Consider the following 19,262-nt stretch of genomic DNA (forward strand, 5'->3'; position numbering starts at 1 on the left):
ATTAGTAATCTAAGTGAGCGTATGTAAATTTTTGACCCTGTATGTATAATTTTGACCTTGTGCTGATTTCAGAAAACCCAAAGAAACTTAAAACTTGTGCACCAAATTCTAGTGTTTTTTTATTAAAGATGTATGCTGTGCAGTCATTCTGCCACAGAAAAAGAACAGTTCAGAGAAATGACTGAAAGCCCGAAGACTGCCATGACGTTCATATCCAAGATGACATTCATGTAACTGTATGTAAACTTCTGACCACAACTGTATATATACTTTGTGACTCTATAGGACACAGTTATAGAAGCGAGTTATTTATAATCACACTATCCGCTATCACTCAAATGAGGATGGGTTCCCTTTTGAGTCTGGTTCCTCTCAAGGTTTCTTCCTCGTGTCATCTGAGGGAGGTTTTCCTTGCCACTATCGCCACAGGCTTGCTCATTGGGGATAAATTAGGGATGAAATTAGCTCAAGTTCAAAGTCTTTAATTTTCTGTAAAGCTGCTTTGCGAAAACGTCGATTGTTAAAAGCGCTATACAAATAAGCTTCACTTAACTTATTTTGTCCCATTCTTTCTCATTTCATTTTTTCATTTATTTGTTTATTTAGACGGGACAATGCATATTAAATGAACACTACATACATGAGATATGCAGTGTAAATACACTGGAATTAGCAAAAATGCTAAATTCCATCCATAGTCCCCAAACAAGAAACATAAAACGCTTAACAATACAAGTTCATTTAAAAAAACATCACAAAATCACAATTTCTGTAAACAGGTCTTAAGGTGTGCAACAGTATGGGGTCGTCAGTGTCATATTTTTCATTTCAAAATTCTCCACGCATTCTCCATTGGGGACAGAGGGGACAGGCGGCGCCCTCTTCTTCCACAGCCATGCCTTTGTAATGTGTGCAGGATGTTGTTTTGTATTGTCTTGTTGAAATATCGCTGGAAAAGATCCTGTTTGTACTGATGACTGGTGTAGATGATGTTAGATGACATTGATGTGGTCAAGGTACTGTGGTATACTGAGAATCATGATACCAGTTTAAACCGGTTCAGTTTATCATATCGTTACTCCGTTTGATTCGCATGCAGCACTGGTGTCACTCTAGAGCTCTTCATATTGAGTAATTAAAGGCTTTGCTTGTTTTACACACACACACACACACACACACACACACACACACACACACACACACACACACACTCTCTCTCTCTCTCTCTCTCTCTCTCTCTCTCTTTGTCCACCTGTCAGTTAAATTCAGTGTAACTTCATCAGCCAAGGCATCCAGAACAAAGCAGAGACACTCCCAGTCTTTCTGTCTCTCTGTCTGTCTCTGTCTCTTCACTCTATTCCTGTCTCACTCTCTCAATTTCTGTCAAACTCCAGTCTAAAAAACACAGCTTTCATTACAAATCACTTCTGCATTTTTACACTCCAGTGTCCCAATTATTGTTGAGAAAAGGGATTAAACTACACACACACACACACACACACACACACACACACACACACACACACACAGAGTAAAACATAACTAATTAAATCACCTGCCGAGCACAGCCGCACAGAACCACCTCTCTCTGTCTCTTCTTTTTAGGAAAATAATTTTAGTTATATTCCGTCATGCATTAACTAAGTTTCCCAGATGTCAGGGTGCAGGCGCTTTCAGATGCAAGTGCAGGGGAGAGCAGGTGCATCGCAAGCGGTCAACAAACGGAAGACATAGTCAGGGACTGGCATGGGTCGGTCGATCAACAAATGGGATGTCAAAGGGCAGGCGAGGAAATGGAGTCGGGAAATAAACATAAACTGAATTTAAACACGAATAGTCAGGCAGGAAGTCAGAACGCTTGGTATGATCAGGTATGGAGACATAGAACAATACTTCGCAATGGGTGTTTGTGACTGCTGAGCTTATATAGGGAAGTGATTACTGGCAAATAGGAGACAGGTGCACTTGTTAGTATTCTGGAGACGAGGGGCGCTGTGGTGCTTGGGAGATGTAGTCCGTAGAGGCCATGTTTGGAGGCTGCTCCAAACTCCGGTTTTCAGCACTGTTACTGACACCAGAAGGCACCAGAAGGACTGATCGCGAGCACATTTGTCATAAAGTTCACCTGGAAAATGAATTTCAGCCTTTTCTTTGCTATTTTTCCCCCAGACTTTCAGGTCACAATTATCAGACCATTGTGATGTGATCAGCGTTAAGGTAATACAGTAATAGTAAATATATCACATTAATATGATTTGAAAAGTGTTTACATAATGGGGAAAAAATGTTGAGATAACATCCTGAAAAAAATGCTAATATTGTGATTTTAATATTATGTAATATGATTAAGTATTTACATTATATTTAGTCATTGAAATGTGAAAATGAGTACGAGGTAAACAAAAAACATACAATTGACAATGAAATAATACAAGATAACACAAACAGTACAGTGGAGGAAAAATCAAGGTATTATAATCTTAAAAATGTTTAATTAATATAATATGAAAAATATGTAGAAGAATGTTAATATTATTTAATGTTAATATAAGGTGAAAAACTGCAAAGATATTAAATTATAAATTAATTCATTTACAAAAAAATTGTATATTATAAATTTTTTATCATGCAAACATAATTAAATGTTAATAATTGAATGTGCAAAATGTAGGCACGACTCACCCAAGTCATGACTCGATTCAATTCACGATATCAGGTTCATGATTTGATTTTCCCATGATTTTTTTTAATTAAATTAAGAAAATTGTATTATGTTCATTTTATACATTATAATCTAATTATTAGTTATTATATTATATGTCATTAGTTATTAATATATTATTAATATATTATATTATTAATATAATATTACTTTAAGTTATTAATATTACTTTATTAATATTACTTTTAAATTTACTAATAAGTTGTTAATATTAATATTGTTAATATTAATTATTGGTTAGTTATTATAATTATAGTTATTATTATACAACATTTATATTCCTATTCATCAACTTAAATATTCCTTTTGTTTAATTAAAACAATGCTTTTGCTTAATTTTCTTAATAACCAACAATAATTATTAATCAAGGTTGGAGTCTTTTCTTAATAAACTTTTATGAATATTTGTTCTATCTTCTATGTTTTCTTCTCTTTTCTCTCGCATTCAGCCATCTAAAAAGATTTCTTGTTGAATCTAATTGTACAATCACAGAACACCTCTTGTTCTGTGTTTTTTGTGTCTTCATGGCATTAGAGTTGTGTTACTTCTGCCTACAGTGAAGTCATGCACATTCCCACCAATGTACCTGCCATTGTGCCCTCTGCTGTCTAAACAACGCAAGTACAGCTAGGAAAAACTAAGAGATTACGATTACGCCTGCTAATAATTGCAGTTCTATTTTTTTTCAATGATTTGAACTGTCATAAATTTGTACCAAGATTTATTGTCGTATGTCATTACATACCTAGCAAAATGTGTACAGTTCTTATTTTACAGTTACACTGCTGTTTCTCCAATTTTGAAAAGTGGTTCCTTTCAACAAGTCAAGTTTAAACAGTATTCTAGCAGTTTCTGACATGTGTTAAAGTTGTAAAGTTCTGAGCAGACATGGTGATGGTGAACACCCTGACACTGGGTTGTGCCTGTTCTCATACTCTGAGTTAATGGCATTACAGCTCTTTAATTTACACACATTGTTGTTATACCAAAGCCTTTTTTGTGGGGAAAAAAATCTGCTTGCTTTAACACCTGTAAGTGTGAAATGTTGCAGAAATGATTGGAAGTGAAGTCTCACAGCAGAATATGGTGAAAATGAGCAGGGACAGGGTCATGAAGAATGTGTTTTCCAGCTCAAACTCATTTTGCCGGTCCTGACACAGTGGGGTTCTGTTGCTGTTTAGTGCAAAAGAGAAGCAATTAAAAATAAAATAATCTTTAAAAAAAAGTCGACAAAAAACAATTGAGATTAGTCTGTGTTTCCACTGAGTGATGTTATGTGATGAAAGCTGGGTTTTCTGTTCTTGCAATAGTCATTACAGTTAAACATGGCAATGGATCTATTGATCCGGCGATATGGTCATTGTCCCAGTATTTGGAAAAAACAGAATTTTATCTTTATTTTGCCCACAGCACCATTCTTTTTTCGGAAAAGTAATGCTGCTTCACCGTCTTCCATTTGCTCCAAAGAATATGCCATTTTTTGCCCGATCCTCTTTCCCTCATATCCGCCTCAAGATCCTTATAATTATAATTAATAGCATTTCTTTGTTGTTTTCAATCTAAAATGGTTGTGATCTCCTTATCTCAAACCAACTTGAAGAAAAGTTGTCTCCTTGTCCAAACACCATAGTTTTGAATGTCATGTGACTTTTCACGTAATGTCATGTGACACATGAAAAATGTGCTTCCATTTAAATTTTGCGAAAAATGGCTGTCAAATTGTCTGAAAAAAGACTTTATATGAGCATATAAATATTTTTTGCTATATTTAGGACAATTTTTGAAATTCATGTGTTTCCATTACTAGTGTTTTTAGTTCACAATTTCAATTTGCACATTAAGCAGGTTAATGGAACCTGGGCTAGTGAGGGTATGTTTAGATTTCCTGGATCTAAGGTTTTTCTCCTGATATGAAACATCAAAGTAATTTTAGTAATTAGTATGCAAGTATGGTTTTTTTTATGATTACAGCTCAATTCAATTCAAGTCATTCCATCAAAACTGTGAAAAACTCTTCACTGTTGGACTCATGCGCACCCTCTGCAACCAGGTCCTGGACTTTCTAACTGCCAGACCTCAGTCAATCCAAATCAGCAATATGGACTGTAAACATTGGGACCCCCAGGGTTGCGTATTAAGTCCTAAGCTGTAGACTTTCTAAACAAAACTCCCAGAGCTACACCAGCATCCTCAAATTCGCAGATGGTAGTCCTTGACCTAATCACTGGGGGTGACGAGACAGTGTCTGGAAGGGAGGTAGCTGATCTGCTGGTGGGATGCCAGAACAACAATAACTGGAGATTTGAAGAGGATGAGCACCTTCAGATTCCTCGGTGTTCCCATCACCTGGTCCTACAACACAACCAACCTAATAATGAAGTCCCAGCAACATCTGTACTTCCTAAGAACAGTAAAGAAATTTGGCATGCCTGTCGAAGAACTTCTAACATTGTGAGCATTCTCACCAGCAGCTTCACAGTCTGGTCTGGAAGCTTCTCTGTTCTTCAGCTAGAGGTTAGAACTGCTCAAACCATCACAGGACCAGCTTAAACATCAGTGGAAGACATTTACAACACCAGGGTCACTATGATATATGTATCATTATGGATCGACAGGTCATTAGGCTTGTCAATGACTGTCACACACTACTGACATGCAACGCCTTTTACTGTACATGTTTACATGAGATTTCAATCGCTAAAATACTGCTTTATCTTGATAGACCTGTGCAGCTCTTTGAAAAATAGATTTGAAAAATGATTCTGACTCAGACTTTTGCACCATGTGATTTAAACAAACTTTTTGACCTTCTTTTCTTGAAATTTTCAGGTCCAAATCGTCATCTTCATCATCCCCTACCCTCGCCGTTGGCATGGCAACCAGCAGCTCATCATCACCGCTAATGAAAACCAAACCTCAGCAGCAGAGATTGGTCAGCAAGGATGGGCGGAGTCTTATGCGCAGCCCTGCCTCCGGTGTACGGGAAACATGGATCGGGGCATTTAAGGACATGTGGGGAGCATGGCTTTCCCTTCGTTGGCGTTGGGTGGTGCTGGCATTCTGTGGTTCCTTCCTTCTCCACTGGCTTCTTTTTGCTGTACTGTGGTATGTCTTGGCACGTGCCAATGGTGATTTGGGCGTTGACCATGACAACCCACCACCTGGGCATACCCTGTGCGTCAAATATGTCACGGGATTCACTGCCGCCTTCTCGTTTGCCCTGGAGACCCAGCTGACCATCGGATATGGGACCATGTACCCCAATGCTGATTGCCCCACCGCCATCGCCCTTCTCGCCCTGCAAATGCTCCTGGGGCTCATGCTTGAGGCCTTCATCACTGGTACGTCCTTTTCAAATTATTTTATATTAAAAACATCGAATCGTTCAGATTTTTTTCCAGTGTTATGATACTTTATGATTGCTTGATGGCTCTTTTTGCAACATCACACCTTGTGTTGAATATTCTGCCAAAAGAAAATAATTGTTGTAATAATGTTAATATTCAGAATTCAATTCTTTTTAGGCGAGTATCAGAGTAAAATTATATAACTCATATTTTCATTAGTTCTGAAAATAAGAAAACATTTTGTTCATCAAATTTTATGGTTTACATTTTAGTTTCACCAACATTGAGCTCACATAGCCAATGTATTTTTTTAAAAGGTAGATTGACCAAATAGCTAAAATGGGCTGATAAATTCTAAGTCTTGAAATATGTTGGGTTACAGAAATTTAGAATACATTTTAAGTATAAAAATTTGCATAAATTATGAAGGAAATTTTGCTATTTTGCTAACTTTGCATTTCCGGATCATTGAACCTGCTAAATATTAAGAAAACCATCTAGGTATTGAATAACTGTCCAGACACTACAACTTATTTAAACATTACAGCTAGCTTATAACCTGTAACATGAATATAAACAAAAAACAAGCATGGATTTTGTGTAAGTTAGTTAATCAGAGATGTTTCTGAGTGACTCAGCATGTGTTTGTCAGAAAACAAGCAAAACTTTTCCAATAAAGGACTTCAAACAAAAGGAAAATTAAATAAAATCTTAGTGAAATGACATTTCATGGGGTGGCACAGTGGTGTAGTGGTTAGCGCTGTCGCCTCACAGCAAGAAGGTCCGCCGGCGAGGGCCTTTCTGTGTGGAGTTTGCATGTTCTCCCCGTGTCCGTGTGGGTTTCCTCCGGGTGCTCCGGTTTCCCCCACAGTCCAAAGACATGCAGGTTAGGTTAACTGGTGACTCTAAATTGACCGTAGGTGTGAATGTGAGTGTGAATGGTTGTCTGTGTCTATGTGTCAGCCCTGTGATGACCTGGCGACTTGTCCAGGGTGTACCCTGCCTTTCGCCCGTAGTCAGCTGGGATAGGCTCCAATTTGCTTGCGACCCTGTAGAACAGGATAAAGCGGCTAGAGATAATGAGATGAGATCACAGGGCTATAAATATAGGTTATACAATAGAATTAGAAGGTCCTAAGAAACCACAGTAGTGTGTTCATATGTTACTATGAATGCATTGATTGATTTTAATTACTTTTCTTTGGTTCTGTCACGCTTCCAGGCTCATCCAACACTCAGGACTCCAATTCCCACAATCCCCCTCACACACCAGTCACTACCACGTGCACTCTGTCAGCCAACCCGGAGCCACTTCCTAGGAGTGGTTCCCCCGAGTTCTAATCATCATCATCTGTACCTTTTCGTTTATGTCTGTATTTATACCCCTTTGTTTGTTTTGTTCGTTGCACAGTATTGCCTCTACTTTTCGTGAGCCTACTGAGCGTTATTATACTGATTGTTTAATTGTGTATGACCCTTTTTGCCTTCTTTTTTTTTCTGTTTCGCCTAGCCCTTGTGTTTGTTTGCCCGTTTCTCTTGCTTCCTGGTTTTTCGATCCTCGCCTGTTTCCTGATTACGATTTGCCTAGCCCTTGTGTTTAGATTGCCCGTGTCTACTGATTCCCGGTTCTTGGACTCTTGCCTGTTTCCTGACCATGATTTGTCTAGCCCTCGTTACTGTTTTGGATCTCTCGGTATTGACCTGGCCTGGCTTTTGTATATTGTCTTTTCTCATTGTTCTCATTAAAACCTTGAGTTCATTCACAATCCACAAGCATCTGGTTTGTCACAGCTGTGTTACAGGTTCATTTAACTGCCAAGACTGTTGATATATTCCATTATTTATAAACACTCAACTTGAGCATTCTTTTAGCATACACTGATATTTTTAATGGTACAAATTTGTATCACTTATAAAGATTCCTAAGACCAACAACAACAATATGTATCGTTAACATTGAGAGTTGAGATTCTAAAAGTAGGGTCTGGGGACATTAGGAGTCCATATCATTAAATAATGATGTAATATTTAAAAATTTTTAGGGTTGGATTACATTAAAATACATTGTCCTGCAAAAGTATTCATCCTCCTTGGTATTTGTCCTGTTTTGTCGCATTAAAAACTGGAATTAAAATGGATTTTTGGAGGGTTAGCACCATTTTATTTACACAAAATGCCTACAGCTTTAAAAGTGAAAATTGTTGTTTTATTGTGACACAAACAATAATTAAGATGAAAAAAAAAACCAGAAATCTGGAGTGTGCATAGGTATTCACCCCTCCAAAGTCAATACTTTGTCAAGCCATCTTTTGCTACAATTACAGCTGCAAGTCTCTTGGGGTATGTCTCTATTAGCTTAGCACATCTAGCCACTGGGATTGTTGCCCATTCCTCAAGGCAAAACTGCTCCAACTCCTTCAAGTTAGATGGGTTGTGTTGGTGTACAGCAATCTTCAAGTTATGCCACAGATTCTCAATTGGATTGAGGTCTGGGCTTTGATTAGGCCATTCCAAGACATTTGAATGTTTCCCTTTAAACCACTCCAGTGCAGCTTTAGCAAAATGTTTAGGATCATTGTCCTGCTGGAATGTGAACCTCCATCCCAGTCTCAAGCCTCTGGCCGACTCAAACAGATTTTCCTCCAGAATTGCCCTGTATTTAATGCCATACAGCTTTCCTTCAGTCCTGACCAGATTTCCTGTCCCTGCAGAATGAAAAATATCCCCACAGCATGATGCTGCCACCACCATGCTTCACTGTAGGAATGGTGTTTTCAGGGTGTTGGGTTTGTGCCACACATGGCATTTCCCATGCTGGTCAAAAAGATCAATTTTAGTCACATTTGACCAGAGAATCTTCTTCCATGTGTTTGGGGAGTCAGTCACATGCTGTTGGGCAAACTCCAAACGTGTTTTCTTAAGCAATGATTTTTTTTGGTCACTCTTCCATGAAGCCCCAGTCTGTGGACTGTGCAGCTTAAAGTGGTCCTATGGACAGATACTCCCATCTCTGCTGTGGATCTTTGCAGCTCCTTCAGTGTTATCTTTGGTGTCTTTGTTGCATCTCTGATTAATGCCCTCCTTGCCTGGTCTGTGAGTTTTGGTGGGCGGGGCCTTCTCTTGTCAGGTTTGTAGTGGTGCCATATTCTTTCCATTTTGCTATAATGGATTTAATGGTGCTCTGTGGGATATTCAAAGTTTGGGATATTTTTTATAACCCAACCCTGATCTATACTTCTTCACAACTCTGTCTCTGACCTGTTTGGAGGCTCCTTGGTTTTCACGTTGCTTGCTTAGTAGTGTTGCAGAGTCAGGGTCCTTCCAGAACAGGCTGATTTATTCAGACATCATGTGACAAATCATGTGACATTTTGATTGCAAATAAGTGGATCTTAATCAACTAATTATGTGACTTATGAAGTGAATTGGTTGGAGCAGCTCTTATTTAGGAGTTTCATTCGAAAGGGGGTGAATACCTATGCACACTCCAGATTTCTGTTTTTTCATCTTAATTATTGTTTGCGTCACAATAAAACAACAATTTGCACCTTTAAAGTGGTAGGCATGTTGTGTAAATCAAATGGTGCTAACCCTCCAAAATCCATTTTAATTCCATCTTGTAATGCAAAAAAACTGGACAAGGGGGATGAATACTTTTGCAAGACACTGTATGTATTAGTCTGTTGGACTGGTCATGTGAATGGCTTGAAAAAAAAAGCCATATCTTAAAACGAAACCAGAGCACCCGGAGGAAACCCACAGGGAGAACATGCAAACTCCACACAGAAAGGCCCCAGTTGGCCGCTGGGCTTGAACCCAGAACATTCTTTCTGTGAGGCAACAGTGCTAACCACTACACTACCATGCCGCCCTCCATTTGAAGTCTCTAATTTAAAAATTTTCCAGGGGACCATGCGCCGGAACCCCCTAGCAGGTGGCCCTCTGGGCCTGGCTCCGCATCAGTAGTACCGCTCTGATATATTTTTCTGGGGAAACCATCCATCCATCCATTTTCTGTAGTCACTTATCCTGTCCTACAGGGTCGCAGGCAAGCTGGAGCCTATCCCAGTTGACTATGGGTGAAAGGCGGGGTACACCCTGGACAAGTCGCCAGGTTATCACAGGGCTGACACATAGACACAGACAACAATTCACACTCACATTCACACCTACAGGTCAATTTAGAGCCACCAATTAGCCTAACCTGCATGTCTTTGGACTGTGGGGGAAACCGGAGCACCCGGAGGAAACCCACGCAGACACAGAGAGAACATGCAAACTCCACACAGAAAGGCCCTCGTCAGCCGCTGGGCTCAAACCCAGAACCTTCTTGCTGTGAGGTGACAGTGCTAACCACTACAGCATCATGCCACCTCTGGGGAAACCCTTGATTTATAAAGCACTTTTCACAATATATCTTGTCACAAAACAGCTTTACAGAAATCCATATTCTTGTTTCATATTCCACCAACTCCCTGAGCTGAAGTTAACCCCCATTCTTGTGTATGATGTGAATATAACCTGAAGATCTTGATCTGTATCTGTATGAGTTTATGCATTGCATTACTGCTACTTGTTTGGCTGATTGGATAATTGCTTGAATGATCGGGTGCTTGAATCAGGTGAAAGTCCTATTTAATGCTTTCTTTATGTTTCTTCTCTCTCAGGTGCATTTGTGGCTAAATTCTCTCGTCCTCAGAAGCGCTGCAGTGGAATCTTGTTCAGCCCTAAAGCCGTGGTGTGTGAGGTTGAAGGTCAACGTTGCCTCATGTTCCGTGTGTGTAACCTGCTCTCGAGGCCGCTGGTTGATGTGTGTGTGAGTGCTGTGCTCTATGAGGAACAGGATGATCACACAATCCATCAAACTGCCCTGGATTTCCTGTTGGATGGCTTGGGCTCGCGACCTTGCCCCCTCTTCCTGTCACCTTTGACCTTTCTCCACCCTTTGACCCCAGACAGCCCACTGAATCGTGCCATGTTCCCATCAGGTCAGTCGCAGTTTGAGCTGGTTGTATTTCTTTCTGCATCCCAGGAGGGCACTGGATCCGCCTACCACAAGAGGACGTCCTACTTGGCTGACGAGATCCAATATGGCCGCCGCTTCACCAAGGCGGTCCTGCACGGAGAACGGCGGAACAGCACTCAGGCCATGCGCTATTTTGACACACACATTTGCCCACTTATGGGACCCAACACATACAACAACTCTCGGGACAAGGAGTGTGTGGTACAGGTCAACGGCGATGGTAACGATGCAATGGAATAACTATACATACGTGTGTATGTCCTTCATTTTTCCTCATCCATTCTGCACATGAAAGGACAGTTCACTTGAGAACAACATTCACATAACTCTTACATTCCATTAATGCTAATCACTACCTAGAACTTGGTCAGATGCTAATCACTAGCTAGTACCTGTCTTTTTGCTAATCTCTAGCTAGAATCTGACTGGATCCTAATCAAATTTCAAAACATCAATTTAAAAAAAAATACTCCTATTTCACTCAATGGAGAAATTATATACTAATTGACAGACACTAAATTGCTAAGAGGACCCAACTGGATGCTAATCAAGAACATGGAAGCAACTGGGCACTAAATACAAGCTAAATCCTACCTACCTACAGCTTTTCATTATTGTCTTCCAAAATAATGGTGATGACATTCTCTGAGGTTTTTTTTTTAACACATCATACAGACGCACAGCAAAACCACTAGCATTTTATTCAATGCCACAGTCTGATTCCTCAGATCTACCCCCTGCATCAGTCAGAAATTATACTCTTTTGCATTTTCCCTTCTTCGAAATGCCCAGGTCAACTTTGAAAATAAGCTCCTTCATGGAATTGAGATTCAGAATGGAGAGAAAACTGTTTTTCACATCCGAGGACTGGATTTGAGTAACACTGTTGAAAACAAAGGAGTAGCACGAAACGGGATGAACATTTACTGAAATATGTGAAGTTTTCAGAATTAACCGTTATACATAAGTGATGATTATAGTGTTTACTGCTGATAGCTAAATAATACTACTGCTTACAGGCTATAAATTACTGTAGCATCAAGGTGCCAGGTGATTGTGGTACCAATTAGCAAAATAGCATTAAAATATTAAAGCTTGGAAACATGCAGAATTACATTATCTAGCCACTTGAGAGAATGGGATGACAGGGTTTGTGGGGATTTTTTGTTGTTGGTCTAAGATTCAAAATAACCTAAGCAACATTAGTTGTTGCTTAAAAACTGTTAGTTTTTAGCAATTAGTTCAATTCTTTTTAAAAGTAAATAATTATACACAACACTAAGTGCTAATATACAGTACTATTATTAGCATCTCATCTCATCTCATTATCTCTAGCCACTTTATCCTGTTCTACAGGGTCGCAGGCAAGCTGGAGCCTATCCCAGCTGACTACGGGCAAAAGGGTACACCCTGGACAAGTCGCCAGGTCATCACAGGGCTGACACATAGACACAGACAACCATTCACACTCACATTCACACCTATGGTCAATTTAGAGTCACCAGTTAACCTAACCTGCATGTCTTTGGACTGTGGGGGAAACCGGAGCACCTGGAGGAAACCCACGTGGACACGGGGAGAACATGCAAACTCCGCACAGAAAGGCCCTCGTCGGCCATGGGGCTCAAACCCGGACCTTCTTACTGTGAGGTGACATCGCTAACCACTACACCACCGTGCTGCCCCTAAGCTAATAATATTGTAATTAAATTTACTTTTCCTCCGTTTACTCAAGTGGAAAAACCTGGAAAGTTTGCTTTGGTTTGAAGTCAAAGTCACACAATACATTTTTCCCCACATGAAGGACAAGTAATTAATGGAATCTGCACATACTGTAGATCTGCACGATTATACTGATAGTCACACACTGTATAGTATTTTTTTTTTATTTTCCTATTAAAACCTAGAGAACACTCTGCATTATTAAAGTACTTATCTTCTCTGAGTCTTTGTTCTGAAGGATTTTTATGAGCAGAGGTAACTTGTTAGAGTGTTTTTTTCTCCTTTAAGTAATCAATCTAATATATCCTGTAAATCAGAAATCCAAGATTTTTATATCAGTATTGGTATATGTGTGTACAACAATATGATCATTGGTGTGATTCTTTCACACCAAATGGAAGACATTTTTAAACACTGACTACTGTTTGTACATTAAACTGTGTGGAATGGTCTGTGTGGTCTGTGAAAGAAGTACCATCATTTTGTAACATATAACATGACAGATGAATTAAATAATATTCTTAAAAAACCTCCTGTTAACACCTTTTTCTTTATTATTATTATTATTATTATTATTATTATTATTACTTAAAATCAAATGTAAAAAGAACTAAACAATATTGGGTTTTGACCCCATTCGGTGTCCATAAGACTATAAAGAATATATATATATATATATATATATATATATATATATATATATATATATATATATACACACAGTGGTGCTTGAAAGTTTGTGAACCCTTTAGAATTTTCTATATTTCTGCATAAATCTGACCTAAAACATCATCAGATTTTCACCCAAGTGCTAAAAGTAGATAAAGAGAACCCAGTTAAACAAATGAGACAAAAATATTATACTTGGTCTTTTTTTATTAAAGAAAATGATCCAATATTACATATCTGTGAGTGGCAAAAGTATGTGAACCTTTGCTTTCAGTATCTGTTGTGACCCCCTTGTGCGCAATAACTGCATCTGAACATTTCCGGTAACTGTTGATCAGTCCTGCACACCAGCTTGGAGGAATTTTAGCCCATTCCTCCGTACAGAACAGCTTCAACTCTGGGATGTTGGTGGGTTTCCTCACATGAACTGCTCGCTTCAGGTCCTTCCACAACATTTCCATTGGATTAAGGTCAGGACTTTGACTTGGCCATTCCAAAACATTAACTTTATTCTTCTTTTACCATTCTTTGGTTGAACGACTTGTGTGCTTAGGATCGTTGTCTTGCTGCATGACCCACCTTCTCTTGAGATTCAGTTCATGGACAGATGTCCTGACATTTTCCTTTAGAATTCACTGGTATAATTCAGAATTCATTGTTCCATCAATGATGGCAAGCCATCCTGGCCCAGATGCAGCAAAACAGGCCCAAACCATGATACTACCACCACCATGTTTCACAGATGGGATAAGGTTCTTATGCTGGAATGCAGTGTTTTCCTTTCTCCAAACATAACGCTTTTCATTTAAACCAAAAAGTTCTATTTTGGTCTCATCCATCCACAAAACATTTTTCCAATAGCCTTCTGGCTTTTCCATATGATCTTTAGCAAACTGCAGATGAGCAGCAATGTTCTTTTTGGAGAGCAGTGGCTTTCTCCTTGCAACCCTGCCATGCACACCATTGTTGTTCAGTGTTCTCCTGATGGTGGACTCATGAACATTAGCATTAAGCCAATGTGAGAGAGGCCTTCAGTTGCTTAGAAGTTACTCTGGGGTCCTTTGTGACCTCGCTGACTATTACATGCCTTGCTCTTGAACTGATCTTTGTTGGTCGACCACTCCTGGGGAGGGTAACAATGGTCTTGAATTTCCTCCATTTGTACACAATCTATCTGACTGTGGATTGGTGGAGTCCAAACTCTTTAGAGATGGTTTTGTAACCCTTTCCAGCCTGATGAGCATCAACAATGCTTTTTCTGAGGTCCTCAGAAATCTCCTTTGTTCGTGCCATGATACACTTCCACAAACATGTGTTGTGAAGATCAGACTTATCTCTAGCCACTTTATCCTATTCTACAGGGTCGCAGGCAAGCTGGAGCCTATCCCAGCTGACTACAGGCAAAAGGCGGGGTACACCCTGGACAAGTCGCCAGGTCATCACAGAGAACCATTCACACTCAATTTAGAGTCACCAGTTAACCTAACCTGCATGTCTTTGGACTGTGGGGGAAACCGGAGCACCCAGAGGAAACCCACGCGGACAACATGCAAACTCCGCGCAGAAAGGCCCTAGCCGGCCATGGGGCTCAAACCCGGACCTTCTTGCTGGGAGGCAACAGCGCTAACCACTACACCACCGTGCTGCCCCACACCACAGATGAGATGGGTAAACTACTCATATCTCTGTATCTGAATACTCAGTATATACTCACTTTGTTCAAATAACTACTACCCAACCTTTACTGTAATATGTTCTATGAGCATTTTTTAGGCTAGTACTAAGGACACAATTCGGACATACTCTGCTGCCACCTAACCTGTCCTATATGTTGTGAAAATCAAAAACATTTATTTCTGCAATGGCAGAAATGTTTAAGCTGTTCCTAATACTCACACTAGACGCTGCAACAACCGGCTTTGCTTCAGTCTGCCATTTTCTATCTGTTATCCCCAGGGAATAATTCTTCTTTAGATATTCAGAGTCTCCAGTTGAATTATGCAATAGCGTAGTGTGGTACATTTGGATTCTATGGATGTTGTAGATCATTCAGGAAGAGTTGGACTTCTATTAAACACCTACTGAAATTTTGGGCACACTACATACTGCTTTGGAATTATGCATATTCAGATGAAGCTAGCTTTAACCAGTATTTAAAGCAGATACGCAGAGCCATGGCCTCACTTTCGTTTATAAATGCCTTGAGACCTCAAGAATGGCATAGGAATAGTTTTAAGCATTAACAATAAATCTAATATCATATTTTTTATGATTAAAGTGATTTATATAGGTAGCGGTCCGAGTGAACAACCTTGATGTCCATAACGTCACAGCAGGAAGTCTATCGGTCTCATCGCCATTTCCGCTATACTAAACCACGGAGCTGACTGCAACTACAATCCTCCATTAAGAGCTAATTTATCGCCATGCCACGTAGATGTGTTGCTGGTGGGTGCAGCCCATATTGAAAGAGGGTGCAGTACCAAAAGGAAAGTATTTATTTTATTTATTTTTTATTTTTTTAAAAAGTAAAGCAAGTTCAGTTGCACCAGTTTTCCCGGAGTGTGAGCCGAGGGTTGTTGATAAAACCCGGGATGGAACTGGACGTGACATATCGCTTGGGCAGTGACCTCCCCGCAGTTGCTGCTAAAATGGGTGCTGTCTTGTCCTGTCCCGGGTTTTACTGCCTGAGCCGAGCAGTAATGGTGAAGTACTCAGTGTGGAGAAAATGGAGAATGAGTGGTGCAGCTGTCTGAATTTTCCGCTGGATATGCTTGCCTCAGCAGCAATATCTCACCCTTACGTGGAAGAAGCAAATCAACAAACAACTGAAAGTCAGATTGTTTCAAAACAATCGACCATAAGATCAGCCTTCAAGAAGCGAGAACACAGATGGGTAAGCTCCGACTCTCATTTGGATACAAAACAACATATTGTTTACCTGCATTTAGATGAATACATGTAACTTGTATTGTGTGTTTAAGTTACTGCTATAAGATTATTTGATTTGCTTCAGAATGTGATTGTCTCAGTTCATCTGATTATTTAATTAGCCTTTTATGTTTTATCAGTGAAAATGCATGCATGTACATGTACGTTGCATAAGTTATAACACCCATCCTGTTTTAATGAGAGTCAACTCACAATCAATGAAGTCAAATCAGTCTTAGTTGAGCAAGTCAGTAACGGTATTTCTTACTTTCACCATAAATTTTTATTTATATGACTTTGGTCTATAGCTGTCAAAGGCCTCGGCCTTAAAACCAGTTCCCGCTGTGACATCACACGCTCAGGGCTGGCTGGCTCAGCGGGGCAGCTCGAATGCCAACTTTGTGGTCGATTTTAACTCTCAAAAATATATATTTTTTATTCCCATTTAAGCAGCATACAAGAGTCAAGGATGGAGATACTATCCACTCAGAAATGTATTTAAAAATAAAGGCTCTGTGTATCTGCTTTAAGGTCAAAAGGTTAGTATTCACCAATTTTCACTTGTGAGCTACTATTTTTAGGACGTTTCCTTATTCTTACCACTAGACGTTGTACAACTCAACACTAATTCTTTTTCTGGAAAATCAGTGTTGGATTTGTTTTCCACATAAATAGCAAGGGGACTTGTGTCAAGTGTGAATGGTTTGAGGGAACAATCTCCTTTTTCTGCTTCCGGTTGAGAGTACGTCATGCGCATTCTGGCTGCCGCTTCTCACTGGAGCTTTTTTATTTTATTTTCTCTCTCTTTTTTTGTGTGTGTGTTTGTGTAGTTTCATGCTTGTTTTTTGTTTGAGTGTTTTTGTCCACCGGTTGTTGTGTAGCTCCGGACCCAGTTTTGGGCGTTGGTTCCAGTGCCGTATTAAGCCAATGCGGTGCCCCTGGGCACTATACCTCAAGTGCCCCCCCCCACCACCACCACCACCACCCTGCGCGCACGCGTTCAGTAACCTCCTGCACACATGCCGGTTGAAGGGGAGTAAATTAGCCAATCTCTGGACACTGACTGCTTGTTCGGCAGCTGGCATTGAAAGCGATCATTTGTAAGAAATCTGGTTTTCTTACCGTCGTGCCGTGCGGATGCTGCATATTTAGCCACCCAGTTGTGGTAGGTGGCGGGACCATTAGCAATAGCCAGTTCTTTTTTCAACTCTGTTAGATCTCCCCATAGCGCAGGATCAGTTGAAATAGAGAAATGTTCTACTGGCGTCGGCTGCGCTGGGTTGACATCCATAACACCCTCGTCTTCCTTCTCGTCACCATGGTGTGAACTGATCTCTACCTGGCTTAAAGTGGCTTCGCACATATCCTCCTCCCCGGGGTCTCCCTCACTCCCATCTTCCTCAAGGGGATCCTCGTCATCGCCGACCCCTCGGCTAACACTGGCTGTGGTTGTAGCATCTCCCCGGCTAGTGCTAGCAGGGCCATCTCCCTCACTAGCATCGCTGATTTCACTAGCTTCGGCTTCAGCACTGGTAGTGACAGCAGTTGTCGATGTTTTTATAAAAAACAATCTAACACTGGAACATTTTTAATTGCAGCTACACTCCTGGAGTCTTTATCTTTTTTTTTATTTTCTCTTCGCACAACCACTCAATTGATGTCTGTCCATTTTTCATTTCTACCGCGGTTTTTAAAAAATTGATACATTTCACCGTAGGTGGACTGGCTCAACTGACAGGTTGAGGAAAGGGGGGTTAATGGTCACATAGGCCACTCTTGCTCAGAATTATGATTATTGTTGTTGTTCTTATGAAATTAGTGTTCATAATGAATTATATATGACTATTTAACAATGTCAAGTGTATAACCATTTTAAGTGTACAAACATTCACGAAAAATATTTTTAAAGTTTCTGTCATGTGGTGCCCCCCCACTGGCTGTGAGTGGTTAGTGCCCCTGGGCACTGTGCCGCAGGCCCATATAGTTAATCCGGCCTTGGTTGGTTCCCTCCAGGCCTTGGTTCGCCGTGGGTGATGCCTGTGCTCCTAGCTATGGACTGCAGTGTGCTCATTGCTCATTTTAACATCGGGGTTGTCCAGCGCTCTGTGCTTTAGTGCTTGGCATGGTGCTCTGAGCGATGTTGCTCAGTGGCGTCGCGGCAGCTGTGCAGGCGGTTTGGGACATACTGTCGCTCTGCGTGGCGGTGCTTCTGTGCTTGCTTTGTGGATCCATGGTGTGGTGTTCCGAGTGATGTTGCCAGCAGCGTCGCGGCAGCTGTCCTGGCGGTGTGAAACTTGTTTTCGTGCACCTTTTGGTGGGACTGTGGCTGCTACACCATTGGAATGACATCCTGGCCTCTATTTGGTGGACTTTTTATTTATTTATTTATTTATTTATTTGTTCCCTATAATTGTAAAGCGACCTTGGGATTTGAGAAAGGCGCTATATAAATTGAACTTATTATTATCACAAGAGTGATGAGTGATGAATGAGATGTGACGATGGTAATAAATATAAAAGTCGCTGGTTTTGCAAATCACTGTGGTATAAGAGACTTTATAATAAAAGACTTTTGAACACAATATTTTTAGGAAAATGATCCATTTTGAAGTGGTAACAATATCTATATATTGATTCGCCAGATTGTCACAGGGCTGACACATAGAGACAACCATTCACACCTACAGTCAATTTAGAGCCACTAGTTAACCTAACCTGCACGTCTTTTGGGGAAACCGGAGCACCCCCACACAGACATGGGGAGAACATGCAAGCTCCACACAGAAAGGCCCTCACTGACTGCTGGGCTTGAACCCAGAACCTTCTTGCTGTGAGGCGACAGTG

General features: G+C 40.3%; 1 protein-coding gene across 1 annotated transcript in view; it reads left to right on the forward strand.

Moving 5' to 3' along the window:
- The window catches only part of kcnj13 (potassium inwardly rectifying channel subfamily J member 13), a 41,916-nt gene extending 28,912 nt beyond the window's left edge, over positions 1–13,004 (forward strand). Inside the window, exons 2-3 of the mRNA XM_060942209.1 lie at positions 5,553–6,064; positions 10,738–13,004. Coding sequence (XP_060798192.1) covers positions 5,596–6,064; positions 10,738–11,336 — 1,068 coding nt within the window. The 5' untranslated portion in view covers positions 5,553–5,595 and the 3' untranslated portion in view covers positions 11,337–13,004. The remainder of the gene's footprint in view (positions 1–5,552; positions 6,065–10,737) is intronic.
- Positions 13,005–19,262: the final 6,258 nt, after the last annotated feature.

The sequence above is a fragment of the Neoarius graeffei genome, chromosome 16 (assembly GCF_027579695.1).
Source record: "Neoarius graeffei isolate fNeoGra1 chromosome 16, fNeoGra1.pri, whole genome shotgun sequence".
Classification (NCBI taxonomy): domain Eukaryota; kingdom Metazoa; phylum Chordata; class Actinopteri; order Siluriformes; family Ariidae; genus Neoarius; species Neoarius graeffei.